General features: G+C 31.0%; 4 protein-coding genes across 8 annotated transcripts in view; 2 read left to right on the top strand and 2 right to left on the bottom strand.

Annotated features, from left to right (window-relative positions):
• Positions 1 to 32: 32 nt before the first annotated feature.
• Positions 33 to 3,746, top strand: LOC100646646 (modular serine protease). The gene is made up of 8 exons (XM_012319909.3): positions 33 to 374; positions 690 to 720; positions 865 to 1,257; positions 1,406 to 1,821; positions 1,897 to 2,106; positions 2,645 to 2,943; positions 3,021 to 3,354; positions 3,455 to 3,746. Exons 1-8 carry the CDS (start codon positions 335 to 337, stop codon positions 3,685 to 3,687), a joined length of 1,956 nt encoding a protein of 651 aa, XP_012175299.1. The 5' UTR covers positions 33 to 334; the 3' UTR covers positions 3,688 to 3,746.
• Positions 3,747 to 4,022: 276 nt separating this feature from the next.
• On the bottom strand, positions 4,023 to 6,051 carry LOC100646766 (charged multivesicular body protein 7). Of its 2 annotated transcripts, XM_048406595.1 has the most exons (6): positions 5,914 to 6,051; positions 5,694 to 5,839; positions 5,542 to 5,628; positions 4,693 to 5,464; positions 4,421 to 4,616; positions 4,023 to 4,324 (listed from the first exon to the last, which is right to left on the bottom strand). In XM_048406595.1, the coding sequence occupies exons 2-6, from the start codon at positions 5,759 to 5,761 to the stop codon at positions 4,242 to 4,244; spliced, it is 1,206 nt and encodes a 401-aa protein (XP_048262552.1). In that variant the 5' UTR covers positions 5,762 to 5,839; positions 5,914 to 6,051; the 3' UTR covers positions 4,023 to 4,241. The 2 variants fall into 2 exon arrangements, with proteins under 2 accessions (XP_048262552.1, XP_020723885.2); XM_020868226.2 differs by having other exon boundaries at positions 5,542 to 5,839.
• A 648-nt stretch (positions 6,052 to 6,699) lies between these two features.
• Positions 6,700 to 8,737, top strand: LOC100646279 (transmembrane protein 234 homolog). The gene is made up of 4 exons (XM_003403247.4): positions 6,700 to 6,841; positions 6,992 to 7,143; positions 7,218 to 7,377; positions 7,448 to 8,737. The coding sequence occupies exons 1-4, from the start codon at positions 6,826 to 6,828 to the stop codon at positions 7,528 to 7,530; spliced, it is 411 nt and encodes a 136-aa protein (XP_003403295.1). The 5' UTR covers positions 6,700 to 6,825; the 3' UTR covers positions 7,531 to 8,737.
• Positions 8,738 to 8,844: 107 nt separating this feature from the next.
• LOC100646399 overlaps positions 8,845 to 16,472 on the bottom strand; it is a 161,090-nt gene continuing 153,462 nt past the window's right edge. For 3 of the 4 annotated variants that reach the window (XM_003403248.4, XM_048406589.1, XM_048406588.1), the window contains 5 exons: positions 13,211 to 13,426; positions 10,930 to 11,090; positions 10,441 to 10,649; positions 9,738 to 10,013; positions 8,845 to 9,465 (listed from right to left, as the gene is read on the bottom strand). In XM_003403248.4, coding sequence (XP_003403296.3) covers positions 9,272 to 9,465; positions 9,738 to 10,013; positions 10,441 to 10,649; positions 10,930 to 11,090; positions 13,211 to 13,426 — 1,056 coding nt within the window. In that variant the 3' untranslated portion in view covers positions 8,845 to 9,271. Of the gene's footprint in view, positions 9,466 to 9,737; positions 10,014 to 10,440; positions 10,650 to 10,929; positions 11,091 to 13,210; positions 13,427 to 16,472 lie in introns of those variants that run through there. The other variant, XR_007224347.1, reaches the window with a different exon arrangement.

The following is a 16,472-nucleotide window of genomic DNA, read 5'->3' as shown; positions in this document are numbered from 1 at the left end:
CATTTATCGTTGATCTAAAAAAAAATTATTGTAACAAATTATCTCTGCTTACTATATGTACGTCTATAATTGCAAGTATTTTGATTTTTCTCGTATCTTCCAAGTGTGTGAAATATTAGTTATATGCTATTTCTGTCTCGCTTTAACATATGATCATCAAATGAGAATAAAGTGAATATGCATCCGCGTATTTCCCCTCACAAACATACACACAAACAGATAAGAATACTTGTTGCCTCAAACGGGTTATTCCAGATTGATTCAGGATTAGTGACTGAAAGAATTCATCATTAAAGAAGCAAAAGGAATCTTCCCGGCAATTTTCTTCGTTATTATGAAAAATACGATAATTATCATTTTAACAATTATATTCAGTAAGTAAAATTTTTTTTTTGTACTAAACTAGTTTAGTAGTGACCTTGAACTCTGACAAATTTTTATATACCCCAACCATAGATAATAAGTATATCTGCAATATATGTTATAACATAAAGCATATTATCGTGGAGTGAAATTATATTGTTTTTTCGTAATTGTATTATTATTATTATTATTCGAAATTATAAACAATTTCTTGCAGAAGGATATACGATATATATTCTTTATAGCTTAATGTACAAATTATAGGTTTAAAATAAAATAAAATAAAGAATTTGAAATGTAAAATATATAGTTTATTTATTTTATAGGTTTGATGAAACATGGATATACGCAATGTGGGTAAGTTAATATATCTTTTTATAAATATACTGATATTTTACATCAATAAGATATTTTATTTACGCCATTAATATGAAAGTAATAATATTCATTAACAAATTTATATTTCATGAATTTATAACAAAATTCATTAATGTCTTATAGTATAGAAACATTTCAATGTAAAAATGGAGACTGCATAAAGAGTGAATTATTATGTGATGGGCAGGCAGATTGTAAAGATAGCTCTGATGAAACAGTTGTAGAGTGTACTAAAGCTGAAATCATATGTCCAAATTATGCATTTCGATGTTCTTATGGTGCATGTGTAGATGGAGATGTAACTTGCAATGGAATACAAGACTGTATTGACAATAGTGATGAAACATTGTCTAGATGTACAGGCATTTCATCCAATATGTCTTCATCTGTATTGTGTAGAAATGATCAATTCACATGCGCTAATGGGCATTGCATTAATAAAAGTAATCTATGTGATGGTAAAGCAGACTGTGCAGATAATTCAGACGAGACATATTTGCAATGTGGTTCAATCATGTAAGTTGCAAAATTGAAGAAAAAAGTCATAAATTTAGTGTTGTATAAATATCTCTGAACTACATTGCAATTTTACTTGCATTATAATTCATTTCTGTAGAAATAATCAAACTTAATTTATTAATAATTCTATTTGACATATTTATAGCTGTCCAAATTTATCTTTTCGTTGTGCTTATGGTGCCTGTATTGATGGTGATTTAAAATGTAATGGAGTTAAAAATTGTGCAGATGGTTCCGATGAAGATCCTATAAAATGCAAATATACTACAGGAACAACTTTAACTCCTCCTCCTATAACACAGCGTCCAATACCTCCTATTAGTTCTAAATTTTGTATTGTACCACCAAAACCAGAAAACGGTTATTGGAAATTACACAAATCATATTGCTGTGATGTGCAAGCTGGTCAAGTATGTAATGATTGTGATGTTGCACAAGGCACACGGTTAGAACCAGGACAAGAATTAATATACAAATGCAATCCTGGTTATAAATTAAGTAAAGATACTCGTCCATTTTGTAGCTTGCAAGGCCAATGGGTAAATATTCCAGAATGTAAAGGTATGGAAAAAAAATTATAAAGTAATATTATTAAATAGTAAAAAGATATTATTGAAATATACTTGTATTTTATAGAAATACGTTGTAAAGGATTAGAATCAGCTTCAACAGGTGTTAGTTGTAGACGCAATGGTGGATATACTCCATGTTCAAATCCTGTTCCTGGAACAGAAGCAATATTATTCTGTCGTAATGGTTACAAAGAACAGACAAACTTTGCATCATCACGAGTTACATGTAATAAAAATGGTGAATGGAGCCCGAATCCAATACAGTGTATTCCAGGTCCGCTAATGATAAATATTTATATTAATAATTCTTCTGTCTTATTACAAACAGATGTACAAAGAAATTACTCTATGTTTATAGAAGTTTTTGATGATAAAATTGTTATTAATACAAATAAAGGGAAAAATAATGATCCAGATAGTGATTTAGCATAGGAAATAAAGTTGTTAAAAGTCTAAAAGATTCAATACTAAAAATATAATATAAAATAATTTTATACAGTATTATAATTATAAATTAATACATTATTTCAATGCGTTATAATGAAGGTTTTAATTTAAAAGAAAGTATTATTAAGTACATAAAGTATATTGTATTATAATCTGTGTGAAATAAGTTGCACATATTAATCATATTTATGTATATTCAGTGGAATTTATATAATATTATAGTAATGCTTATGATATACATTATAATAAAATTAAAGAATTTCTAATGAAAATTTGTTAATATTTTGAATATTGTTTGCTACCATTCAAATTTATATAATAATAATTATTTCTCTTTAATGATATGATACAAATATATATTTTAGCATGTGGTCTTCTACCTGTACAGTATATACCAACTATTGTAAATGGAGCTCCAGCTAATATTTCCGAATTTCCGTGGCACGCTACACTCTATAAGGCGGAGAATCCTTCTGCACCAAAAAAATTTATTTGTGGTGCAACTGTTATTCATGAAAGACTTCTAATTACGGCAGCACATTGTGTTTATGATGAAGTGGCTCAGAAACTGGACGATGCTTCAAAATTTTACATAGCCACAGGCAATATTTTTAAAGATTATGATTCTCCTTTACATAATAATATAACGGTGAAAAAGGCAAAGGTATCTACATTTATTATTTTTAGTGTTTCGAATTTCTATAACTATTATAATAATCAGGTCCTTTGCACACATTTCAGGTAAAACATATATACTATCATTGTGATAGATACAGAGGACTTAGCGGAAATTATGAAAATGACATAGCTATATTGGAAGTTACACCACCACTTACATTGTCAAACAGATTAGTACCTGTATGTTTAGATTCGAAGGATGAGATTAAATTAGAAAATGGAATGTATGGAAAAGTCGCAGGATTTGGAAGGACTGCTTCAGGAGAATTTAGTGCAATGTTACAACAAATTACAGTGCCATATGTTTCTTACAGTATGTGTAAACATTCAAGTATTGTTCCTGAAACAGGACAAGTACTTATTACAAATGATAAGTTTTGTGCAGGTTATGTAAATGGTTAGTATAATATTATTGTTTTTCTTTTTAAAATTTAATATAAAATTATAGTACATTGTTTATTTTACATTAAAGTTGATAAAAAATATGTAAATCACAGGGTCTTCAGTTTGTAATGGTGACAGTGGAGGTGGATTGATTTTTAGCAGCAATACATTGTGGTACTTAAAAGGTATTGTTAGTGTTACTATTAGTAAAACAACAGGAGGGTCTACAACATGTAACAGTGATACATATTCTTTGTATACTCAAGTTTCCAATCATTTGTTATGGATTCAGGATATTATTTTATCGATAGACCAACAATCATTACTACCTGTGTGTCCTACATAATGAAATGCTCACCATTGCTTATACTCTATCTCTAATGAAATATACTAATGTAACTGAGATTTAAAGTACTATTTACCTTTCTTTTTACATAGAACATAAGATAATATATATTTTTTATATTAATGTACAATCATTCTTTTATACATAAATGAGGTGTCATATACTATTGAAGCCATACAATGGAGATACAAAAGTATACAATATTTCAAATATATTTAATAAAAAATGTGTAAGGTGATTTACATGTTAAAAATGTATGAATATATAAAGTCTCTTGATACATAAATTTTAAATATTATTTTTTTAATTTATACAAAATAAATTATATACTTTTATAGAAGTGCAACTAGTATTATATTTAAACTTATTATTATTTTTTCTGTTACAAGCATAACATTTATATAAAACCTTGGTTATAAAACAATATACAATAACTATTATAAAATATATATATACACATACATATACAAGTACTATAATTACTACTGTACTTGTCACAGAAAGACAAATCATTCTAAACAGAATTTTTGGTGATATCCATATTTTATTTATGTTTACACACATTCATATTGTTTTGATATCTTTTCATTGTTAGCCTTTTTTGGTAATTTAGATGATACATGGGACACAGTAGCATCTATTTAAAAAATATAATATCAAACATAATATTAGACGTTAATAATAAAACTAATATAACATTACAATAAAAAGAAATATAATATAAACATTTTACCTTCAACATGTAAGTTTTTTAAGTTCTTTTGAAGTTCATCTATGGTAGAATTTAATTTAGTATTTGGTACTGAAGGCAAAATATTTTCATCAAGTTCCATTAATTCTGCCAATTCCTTTTCTAAATCAACATTTGAATCATCATTCTTAAGAGACTCTGATAATATACATTGTACTTCTTTTTGCTCTTCCAAAGCCTGCAATTTCGATCAACATAAATATTTTAATATAAGAAAACTAAAAATTAACTATTTAGTTCCGAAATTTACTCACTTCTGACAGGTCATCTACAATATCTTTAACATTAGACTCTGATAAACAACTACTGTTAAGTTTTTTTAATACATCTGATCCTATTTTGTAAGTTGATATCACAGTAGTATTTGTGTGAGTATCTTGAATACTTGTTATAAGGCTTTGAATATTGTTAAGTGTTTGAGCTCGCTTTTCAATAGTACTTTCCAATTCTTTCTTTTTTCTCAAATATGTTTTTGCTACCTGTCGTAGACCTTTTGTTACATATGACTTTGCTTCACTAATAATATTAACTTTTTCTTCTTCCATAAGTTCTATTTCTTTTATAAGTATATTTTCTTGTTTTATTAACTTGTATAAGCCTTCTTCAATTTCTGTTATACTATCTGATGAATGTGCAGCGATTTTAATCAGTAATTCACTTTGATTTTCATCACTTCTAAAAACCACCTTTTTTTCACGCATCAACCATATTAAGATTAACATTATAGTATTATCCAATATATTTTTATCTATGCAAGATTTACAACTTTTTACTAGTTCAGAAAATGGTATAAGAATACTTTCTTTTTTTCTTTCTAAAATAGAAAGTATAACATCTCCAAATTCTTTAATGATTTGTAAATGTATATATCTAGTTTCTTTGTTAATTTCATTATTAACAACATAACTTCTAACTTTTGAAAATGACCATACAAGTGGCTTTTTCACAAATGTATCAATTGACCATGCAGTCCATGATTCACAGGGTTCTTTCAAAAATTCAGTTTCTGGAATTATTTCATTATTTCTGTAATATTATATAAATTAATCTTCAATGTAAATTGTTCTTAATTGTATTTTTATAATTTATGAAGATAATATTACCGATGTAATTCTTCAACAACAGTTACTAAACAAAGCGGTGTACAACCTTTCCTTCTAAAAGCACCATTTAAGTCTGCAATAGAAAAGCTATTTCTCTTAGTGTATTTTAACCATTCATATATTAAATTTTGCCAAAAATTATATTTCGATACCCAATCTTGTGGATTAGCAGATTTAGTTCTAAAAGGAGAAAACAAAGCACTGATCCTTTCTTCTTCATTCCAACATTTAGGCATTTTTTCAGAGGGAAGTGGTAAGTTATTATCTACATCTTCAATTTTTGTAGTCATTTTTTTAGCTAAAAGAATATTTTTTTAAGTTAGGTTATATTTTTACATGTAAAAATAGAAAACATAAAACAATAATATTTACCTTTTTATGATAATATTAGTTCTACTATATATGATTAAAATCTTTTTTAATGTTATCAGATATTAATAACTTTTCATTGTTAAAAAGTTGATTAGAATCTTCCTTTCGATAAAACTGTCATTAAATCGTTTTGAGAACGTAATACAAGCACCTAACCTCAGTTATTATTCTATCTACTACCAGTTTTGCTATTACTAGATACTTTACTATTATATAGATTTATTCATTTTATAAAATGCAGATATATTTTTAAATTGTGAAATACATTTGCTTAGACTAACGTGTATTACAGTAAATTTCTTATTTAAAAAAAAAATGCTTCGATGCTAGAAATGATTTGTAAAATTCAAATTTAGGCAAACTGCCATTTTATATTATGTACAACAATCATATTTCTACTTCTAACTACAGGCGTTTCATCCCGTTTCCTCGTTGTTAAAACAAATAGGAACATTCATACGGTATGGTGCTTGCAACTTGCGATACGCATATCGTGATAACAACATATAATTATAATATAACCATTTTTAATATAATTTTTATAAGAATTGTATTGTATTATTTTACAAGAATTGTATATTGAAATTATCTTAAGTTAAAGAATGTAAATATTATTACTACTTGAAGATCAATTAATATAAATGATTGCTAATAGCAGCTAATGAGTCGTGACACGACGTCACTAATCCACTAATTATGCTACTTTTCTCTATTACCACCCGATCTTTTCTCTTAATTTCGCCTGATCTGACAAACCTTAAAACTTTATTGTATTCATAGTTTGAGGTTATAAGTATCTGTCATTGTTACTGTCACGATCACGCTTTTTGAAATTCGATAACAATATTAATTTTTTATATAAATATCTTTGCATGTATATTAATATTCAGTAAATATTGAAATATAATAAAAATGTCATCGTCTTTAGGTAAGTGAATATTGTTATTATTAGGTTAATGTTAGTTTCATTGTTATTATAAATTACATAATATATTTTAAGGTAATGAGTTTTTATTAAGCAAGCTATTACATATATAACAACGTTAAAACTTGTTTAGTTTTTGAATTTATTTTATAGATTCTATAATATTCCTCATTCTTGTGGCGTTTTTGTGGGGTGTAACCAATCCATTTATTAAAAAAGGAGCTAAAGGTTTAGAAAACGTGAAATCATCTTCTAAATTTTGTCAATTTTTTAAAGAACTTGCTTTTCTTATTACAAATTTAAAGGTTTCATTTAAAAATTCTATTATCCGAAATATGCAGATGTGCTACGATTTTAATAATTATTCTTATTTTTATAGTATATTATACCATTTATCATTAATCAATGTGGTTCTGTATTATATTTTTTAACTTTGAATAAAGTAGACATATCACTTGCCATTCCAGTCACTAATTCTCTTACTTTTGTAATAACGGCAATAACTGGTTGGATTTTGGGTGAAGAAAAGATACACAAAAGTTGGTATATAATTTGTTATTTTTAAATAAAATTTATAATGGAATTCATGTGAATTATATTAATTTTCAGATACATACATGGGAATGATATTGATTTTGGTTGGAACAGTCCTTTGTTCTTGGGATAAAATAGACAATACTATACAGTTTTAACCTTTTTAGCATTTCATTTTAGAATGTTTTATTAGTTGCAAATAGCAATTAAAATTTTAACGGATTCATTTGTTTTGTTGTCTTAAATAAAATAATATTTATATTACAATAATTATATAGATATAATTATGTTGATGAGAATATAATCATATATTTTATGATTATATAGATCAGAAATAACGGGTTACATGTTATTATAAAATACATGGAATTTATGACACTGATTTGTTCTTAGTACTGAAAATATTTGGTATTATGCTTATTTATTTATTTCAGATTAATAACTGTGTTACACATGAAATATAATTCATTTTGGGACTTTAATCCTTCGACATTTAACATTTTTATTTCGTACACTTCTGAAGAAGTAAATAATTATATTAATAGATAATATAAATTTATAGATGGATCGATACATTGTCTATATATTCATGATATTTACATATGAACTATAATCATCAATATATACATGACAAATAAACAGCACCAAAGAGGAAGGAATATTGTAGATATATTATTGAATTCACATCGTTGTACGAAATAATAGCATATTACAGTAAAACAGATTAAATTCTGTAAGTTTTTTCAAAGTGTCTTGTTTTACTGTTAACATCATATGTTCACAATTAATTTGAAAAATTATAAAATGTGGTAATTAATAGCCGAAGAAAAAGATTAAGTGAAAACATAATAAAGCAAATATAAAGATCATTGTTAGAAATAAAGATTATTATTACAAATATTTACAATTAGTATATGTAAATGAGATTGAATTGATCTATGCACAATAAACATTTAGAAATTATACATATAACTGCTAAGTATCTCCTTGTACACTCAAAGATGGTGATTGTTATGATAAAATTTAAGAAATATTTTTTTATGCTGTCACTCTTATCTTAAAATATAATCAATATATTAAGAAAATACCTTGCATGTTCAGAAATTTTGATTTCAGTTGAAATAATGTGTATGGATACTTAGAAAAACGGAAATGGCACTCTGATTCACGGTGAAATGAAATTATTTTCTCCGTTTTTATAGACCACAAAAGAAAAAAAGGTAGTAGTGTAGTGTTGGTTCTGAATGCATTCTCATCTTATGCAACAAATTTAATTTGTTAAATTTGGCAGAGAGAAGGCTGTGTTGTGAAAGGAATATTAGGTTGTGAAGATCTCATTAAAATAAAAGTTGATGCTTTAGATAAGTATGTGTCTTCCAGTTGTGCTCTTTTTTTGTTGGTCCTCTTCTGTTGGCAGTTTAGATTCAATCATCCAAAAGGATAGTGTGTCAGTCAATGAAACAACTAGAAAATAGTGTTTTAACCATGTGTGTACATATTCAGATAATTTTACATTTTGTCACGAATCCGCATGTGGCTATAATTCGTTCACAAAAGTAGTTTATGCGCAATATGGTTCACAAATCAACGTCATAATTAAATTTACATTATTAATTGTAGTTATAATGATTATATATTAAAACAACAAACAGAAACTTGTCAATTTTTTTTATTCGGTTAATAAAAATTACTTATTTAATCATTAAACCGTTTGCGATCTAAGGCGGATCTCTGATTGTACATTAGAAGAAACAAAATAAAGTGATAGAATAACTTGTTTATAATTATGTTCTTTGCGAGCACGGTGGTGGACCGACGAATGTGTTATCGTTAATCCCTTACGATTACGAATTACATACTTATGAAACTCAAGACTAGCATTAATCAATGGCCTGCCCTTCAAGCACGGGATTTTTTACTTTTCAGCTTAAACCAACCCGCACTCTTATTCGGATCGCGTGGAACCGATGTGGACCTGCTTAATTCTGGTTTTGAGTTAGCGCTCCGTGATTTGGTGGCCAACGATTCCGTGGAAACAGTTCTGTCCACCTTCTGCTTGTCTTTCGATTTCAACGTGCTACGATTAATCGTGCCTGCAGTAATAAATATTGTGCGTTAATTCGTTACTCCGATACATGATTCTTAACATATGAAATGTGGATAAAAAAATAGTCTTCCATAAATAAAATATTTTCCTTTTTCCATTTATTTACAAAACCTCATAAAAGTTTGTTTTTGCTTTAATATAATTATTTTAGATTTAAATTCACATTTGTTAAAGTTGTCACATCAAAAATTCAAAATATTTCTGTGAATTTTCTATCCACATTTTATATTTTGTAGGTATTCTTTATTTAATTTTTACCGGTTTTTGAGAGATTATCTTTGCTTCGTCGTATATCTTTTCCACGACGACTTAGCGTTTCACGACTTCTCTGCCTACGTCTCATAGTCGCTAGCGGTTTTGAATGCAGTTGTTGATCGTAATTTATTTCGAAAGGTTCTCTATAATGTCTAGGCTTCCAAGGTGCAAGAACACTGACACTTCTCGATACTGTTCTCGTGTGTGATTGAAGTGGTCGATTTAATTCCTCTCTGCTCGCTGCTCTACGTCTCTCATTCGGACCAGGTATTTCGCCCACTAAACAAAAATATAATTCGTGTTTTAGATATCGAAATACAAGATATAATTTATCGATTACGACAGTTTTTACAGTAAGGTAAATGGAATTATTTTTATAATGTTAGTAAGTATGTAAGAATTTATAAAAAATAAAAATAAATTTCAAGTAATTATTTTACATGTGAAAATATGCCAATGAATATTACTCCATCAAGATCAGATTTAATACAAAAAAATAAAGTGGCTACAAAAAGAAAGAATTGTCAGACTCATTATTATTATTTATTTTATTATTATTATTTTCTCAAGAAGAATAATTTAAGTACTTTTTAACGGTATAAAATAAATTTGGATATTTCCTTATTGAAGTTTTAAAATTGTTTAACATTGAATACGTATTATATATTTAATTGTTATAACACATTTGACAATTGTTAATAATTACCTGTAGCAGCATGAAGATATACAACAGATCTCTGTGATCTTTGAGAGTTCTGACTTTGTTGACTGCTATCTCCTGTTGTACTCTCACCGGAAGACAATGCGCTTTCAGCGAGCCTTGGTGGTTTCCGGGGTGGAGACAAAATACCCAAATTGTGGCGACTGGAATTCGTAACATCACGCCCTGAACAGGCATGGTCGTCTCGTTTGTTTCTATAAAACGCAAACAATTGTATGTGCAATAAAAATTAATTTATTATTTTGTACATTATCATTTTTTATGCACATTTTAATCCTTCGAATACTTATAGGTATTTGCCTTTTTGAAAAATTTGAAAAAAGTTTATATAAAATACAAAAAAAAAGAATTAATAAATATATGTAATGGAGAAGGCAGATACCCGAGATTTCTTTGAAATATGTCTCTCCCGATAATTTGCCATTTAGCAAAGCATTATCGTAATTGTTATTATGTCAAATGGATGCAGCCCACCTGCGATCTCTATTGGAAGAAATAGACTCCTGATCAGTGTCTCCAAAGAAACGCAAATTTTTTTGTACAGAGACACGTTCGGGTGCGGATGAAGCTTCCTCGTCCTCGGTCCCGGTGGTTAAGATTTCGCTTTCCGGTATCCTAGGCTTCTTATCCACTGTCTGAAACAATCAAATTAATGCAAGCATCAGTAACGTAGTCGCGGGATTATTCCGCTGAAACAGACAACAAGAAAGAAACAAGAAACACGGAAGTCGAATAGAACTCGATATACGATGATCAAGTTTCTTGTTATAATTTTGTAACTATGGAAAATAAAAAAAAAAGTGGTTTAAGTAAATGTTATTCGGGTGGATAAACCCTATGTTAATAATAAAAAAATTAACACAATCTTTCATTTAAACAAATCTAGGCGTCCCTTTTTCTCTCCAAAAATCGCCTCAAACAAATGGGCAGTCAAATTGGTTAAAAAGTTAGCCCCGCCTGTACCATTTAATCAGAGAAAAAATGAAGTCAATATGTTGATTAGTTTCTGAGAAAACAATTTGTAACACTATATTTTTGTTACCTTGAATAACAAGAAAAACAAATACTGCCTTATTTAATTGAAAGAAACACGGATTTATACCATTGATTCAAAATGATATATGAAGTTCTTCGTGATAACTATAGAAATTCATTCCAAACCAAAGTTGGAAATAATAGAGCTTTTTAAAGAGCAATATAAAAGTGGTACGAAATGGGAAAGAAATAAGATCATAATTCGTTGATAAACGAACGAAGAAGAGCAAAAAAGAAAGTGTGCAAAGTACAGAATAATTCGATATGCTTTACGTTATACGAAATATAATAAAGCCTGGTAGAAAGATATATTCTTTGCACGAACGAGAAAAATACTGGCGTCTCGCTTGTTTCCAATGTTTCTCCATCCGTGGCACCCTCGTGAGTCATGATCTCTGCTTCCCTGGTCCATCGACTCATCCTCTATAGATTATCGTTTACGGTAAGATTCACGCGCACGCAATCATCTCGAACGGCAATAGCCGCAGAGAGACGGCCAGGCGCGGCCTATCGAAGCGGTCAGAGAGAATCGAAATCGGTGCCTGACAGAGATTATTCCGCGGACGATGGTTAAAGCTAGGCAGCCCCCTGATCGGCACTTAATCTCACGATTAAATTAAACCACAGAGCGCAGAGTTAGTTAAGCATTTAATCAAACAGGTAATTGGAGGTTGTACCGGCCTAATGGCTCCGCTCCGTAGCGACCTTTACCGACTGATGAATGCACCAACTTGCTCAGTCGGCTCGCCGCGAACTCGATAACCGGACACACGATCCATCCGCTCGTTATCAGATGCAACTTGTAAAAATCATATACTCTTAGCTTCTGAGTCTCTCAACGTAAAAAACAGCCCGACTTCTTGTCGATTCGATAGGAGTTTGTATCCCTGTCATTGAAGGGGGGAGGGGGGGATGTGTGATGTTGAAGAAAAAATTGGCGGTGGGATATTTGATATCTGGAAATCTCGAAACCGGAAACCTTTGTTCTGTTTTTGTGATTCGAAACCCTTGAAACCTATGTAAATAATAATTTGTATAAATAACTTACGAGAATATTGTGATTCCATGGTTTTACTTTTATTTAACTGATAATAAACCAATTGAGTTTCTAATGATTTAACGTTCGAAAGAATTGAAAAAGCTAATTTCTTTTAATCGGAGTTTTTCGGAAAGAATATTTTTTAAATTAGTCAGTTCGACGAATTAGAATTACAAGATACTGATAAATTAAGAACAAATATTTTACAGGTTCATATGTAACATTATCGATAATAAACAGTTTGATATCTTTAAAGTATCACGAGCATGGAAGAGATGCCTCTTAAGGATAAAGATATTATCAGCTAATTAGGAGCTCTTTAATTTTCGATGCAAACGTGTCGCGTCACTGTGGAGGTGTTCATCGTGATATTATGCATACAACATAGCTCGGGAACCTCGGAATCCCATTCTCTACTGTAATGTCGCCCACTTATTACCAATTTTGGAAAGGCTCTCGTGGAATACGTTCACGGAATTTGATTACTTTGGAGAACCGATTCGGATGAATGATGTCATAAACCGGAATACTTTATGCCGTGTTCCCTTGACCATTTGTATCTTTTCCAAGTCGAAACGTTCATAAATCGTTGGGCAGATTTATAACATATCTCATTACTTCTTTAGGGATATTGATTTAATTGTTAGAATATGATGTGATCTCATAAGAGCTGAAACTTACTTTAATGTTCGACTTGTTCTTCCTTGACAGAGACTTGAACCAGCCCTTTCTCTCAGCTTCTTGTCCCTGATTCTCTCTGGTAAGGGTGTTGCTTGACTCGCAAAAGGATTCCTCTTCTCTGGTGAGTGTACCCGTAGATCTTGACAGCCTTGTCGGTCTGGGCGGGCTGGGACTGCCGCTGGGAGTGGATAAGCGTCTTCGTTGGCTGTACTCTTCCTGCAAAGAAATATCGAAAATATACTTTCATGCACCGGCCTCCAGGAATTCGCACATTTTTCAGAGTATATAAAGGATTACTATACTGTCAAGTGCATAATATGATTTATATTAAAATCGTTGTACAGCTGATCATTCTAATCTATATAGATACATTACTTCCTCGTACAGAGTTTACTAATGATTGAAAATATAAATGAAACACAATCTGTTCATCGAAGAATTTAAAATAAACCGAAAGTAGGATTTTTTCTAACAATATCCATAATCATTCGGCGATTGAAGCGAGGAATGAACGAGAGAATGAATTTCCTCTTTCGAGCATACATATATACGCGATGCAGTAAGATCTTTGATGCAACTGTAGCCAATTGAAAAGAACACAGCAAATGGAACCCACGACGAAGATAATTCGATCGGAGGTCAATCGCGTGGATGATATAACTTAATTCGACGATTGGTAGCTGGAAATCCCAATTTTTCTTCCCCTTCAATTTATCGGTCTACTTTGTAAAGTAATTCAAGATAACCAACACTATACTTGCATAGCAGGTAAGGAAGGACAGTATTATGAAGTTTCGATCTTTCGATCTTAAGAATTCAATCTAAACAAATTAAATCGACATAACGAAAGAGTTAAACAATTCTTTTTTAATGGTTCAATTGTTTTAATTTTCACTTTGTCTAATAAATTTGACTTTTAAATCTGGATAAAGAGTAACAGGTTAAAAGTATGGTATCATCAAATGTTAATTATTGGATTACCAAAAAATTCAAATTTAAGAAAGGATTATGCCTTTAACCAAATCCTTAATCCTTAGCAGAATACTGTGAATGTGATATACATGTCGTGTTTTGTTATTTTGAAGTTAATAATATTGATATTAGATTGAATTGTAACTTATTTGCTATTTTAATGCATGTTGCATATTATTATTTATTTCCTGTCCTTGATATTTTGATATTATAACGAAAATATTTTCTAAATTCTAAATTCTAAATTATAGAAAATGTAACTTTTCAATTGCAATATGGATTCGAAAAAATGCAATAACATAAACTGAGTAAAAAGAAATTACAAATATAACGTTACGTTAACACATTAACCTCAATAACAAATAAAAGAAAATAGTAGTTTCATAAGATGTAAAGAGAAAAAAGAAATTTGATAATCGAGTGCCGATCATCGAGTTTCAGCGTTCCATTCCGTTAGTTGAGATCTGGTTCGTATGCATATAACTCGAAGAAACGCGGGTAGACGCGTGTCCGTTTCATTCTCGGCGACGTCTACGTCGTCATTATTATTATCATGTTTTGCATCACCACCATCATCAACGCTGCCACCTCCGTCATTTACCCTCGCTCTCTCGCATGCATAACACACCGGCCACGGACAGCTTCGGGCGTTTTATCGCAACTCTGCCTGTTTATTCATCGATACTCTGCAAAAGAGCCACTATGGTAAGCATGTATATGAGCGTCTAGCCATGCTGTATCTATTGTTCCTGTTCCAAGGAAATGTTGTTCCTCGTATAGGAACATAATTTTCACCGAAGAAAAATATGTTGCGATTCTCCAGCTGATATCCTTAGCTTAGACTAATCATATTCAACCGTCTTTAAAATTGCATAATCTGGTTCGTTTACGCAAACTTGATGCTCTATTACTTTTACTATGACTTTAACATTGTATATAATATGACGAATACTTTTAAAACGAAGAATTAACTGTTATTCCACGAAGTACTAGTTATCATATTGAAATATCAATTATTTTTATAATATGTAATTGTACCATCATTTAAGTTTCTTATTTGTTACAGGACAGAAACCTTAGTTCCCTTAAGTGTGCATATATCAGTTTATTGATTGAGAAATTTCATCCTTAGATAGTATTGTCTTAACTACGTAGGATGATTCCTACATGAACCAAAATTCGTTTCGTGAGGATATTAAATATTCGTCAATATATATTCAAAAATGAAACTCTTCTTTTTCAAGTTTTCTTTAAATGTGGATTTCACAGTATCTGAGGAGCGATGTCCCCATTATCTGTACTAAATATATTTCTAGATTAGATATTTTTTGATTTCTTATATTTGCATTTATATTGTAGTGAATGTAGTAGATATAAGAAGAACTTCCAAAAGCATATAACTTCCAAAAGTATGTTAAGACATAAAAATCATTCGTTATACGTGAATAAATACGAAAGAACAAAACATGCACTAGGCACGTTCCTAGATCCTCTGTCATCTAGTAACTATGCCTGACTGGTTATATATTTGAAGCAGAAGGGGGCGCCATACGCTGTGTTCGCGGCGCGTACGGCGCGAAGGACCGCAAGCTACGATCAACCAGCAGTGCATGCGTTACCAGCGCAGCGGACCTTTCGATACGCAATATAATAACATAACGCGCGTACGCGGCCGCGGCTCGTACCCACCGCATAAACTCTTAAATGACTCGCAATGAATAGCCCATATCGCGGAATCATCTGCATAGTACAAGTACGGCGCACTTCCCTCGTACTCTCCATATATACGAGCAACAATATCCCGTGTGCTTCCCATAACGAGTCGTGCTATGGATCAACCGATGCGACGCGACGGTTCGACCGACCGACGACGAGTCTCGGGGACGGTTACGGCGACGGCCACGACTATGAGAGAAGAAGAAGAGGAGGAAAAAGGAGAAAGAAGAAAAGAGCAAGGGTTCTGTACCCTACGGACATTGTGACCCACGCACCGTCCTGCTAACTCTTATAGCACCGCACGCTGCTCTTCCTCCTCTCCCGTTTTTCTTCCCGCTCCGTTCATTCTTCTTTGCTTTCGTCTGCTTATCGACCTTTCTCTCTCCAGCTTCATCGCAGAACGCGTTATGCCCGGCTACTCCCTCGCAGGGACTGGCGTGGGCCGTCAAAGATTGACCTAGGTCTGGGTTCTGCGCCTGTGCACAGCGCGTCATCCACCTCGCGGCCCTGTGCACGCGCGTGCTGCTTACTTGACGCACCAACGCTTCCCAACCTGTCCTACATCCCTCTAGTG

The sequence above is a fragment of the Bombus terrestris genome, chromosome 6 (assembly GCF_910591885.1).
Source record: "Bombus terrestris chromosome 6, iyBomTerr1.2, whole genome shotgun sequence".
In the NCBI taxonomy this organism is placed as follows: domain Eukaryota; kingdom Metazoa; phylum Arthropoda; class Insecta; order Hymenoptera; family Apidae; genus Bombus; species Bombus terrestris.
The sequence above is the reverse complement of the archived record's forward strand: the minus strand, read 5'-3'. Positions and strand labels throughout refer to the sequence as shown.

Excerpts from the sequence above, each read along its gene's own strand:
- LOC100646646 (XM_012319909.3), top strand. The coding sequence starts at position 335 with ATGAAAAATACGATAATTATCATTTTAACAATTATATTCA. Across the intron at positions 375-689 it reads CATTTTAACAATTATATTCA|GTTTGATGAAACATGGATAT; the intron begins GTAAGTAAAATT and ends TTTATTTTATAG. Across the intron at positions 2,107-2,644 it reads TCCAATACAGTGTATTCCAG|CATGTGGTCTTCTACCTGTA; the intron begins GTCCGCTAATGA and ends TATATATTTTAG.
- LOC100646766 (XM_020868226.2), bottom strand. The coding sequence starts at position 5,831 with ATGACTACAAAAATTGAAGATGTAGATAATAACTTACCACTTCCCTCT. Across the intron at positions 5,465-5,541 it reads GTTGTTGAAGAATTACATCG|AAATAATGAAATAATTCCAG; the intron begins GTAATATTATCT and ends ATAATATTACAG. Across the intron at positions 4,325-4,420 it reads AAAAAACTTACATGTTGAAG|ATGCTACTGTGTCCCATGTA; the intron begins GTAAAATGTTTA and ends TTTTTTAAATAG.
- LOC100646279 (XM_003403247.4), top strand. Across the intron at positions 7,144-7,217 it reads TTCTTATTACAAATTTAAAG|TATATTATACCATTTATCAT; the intron begins GTTTCATTTAAA and ends TTATTTTTATAG. Across the intron at positions 7,378-7,447 it reads TGAAGAAAAGATACACAAAA|ATACATACATGGGAATGATA; the intron begins GTTGGTATATAA and ends ATTAATTTTCAG.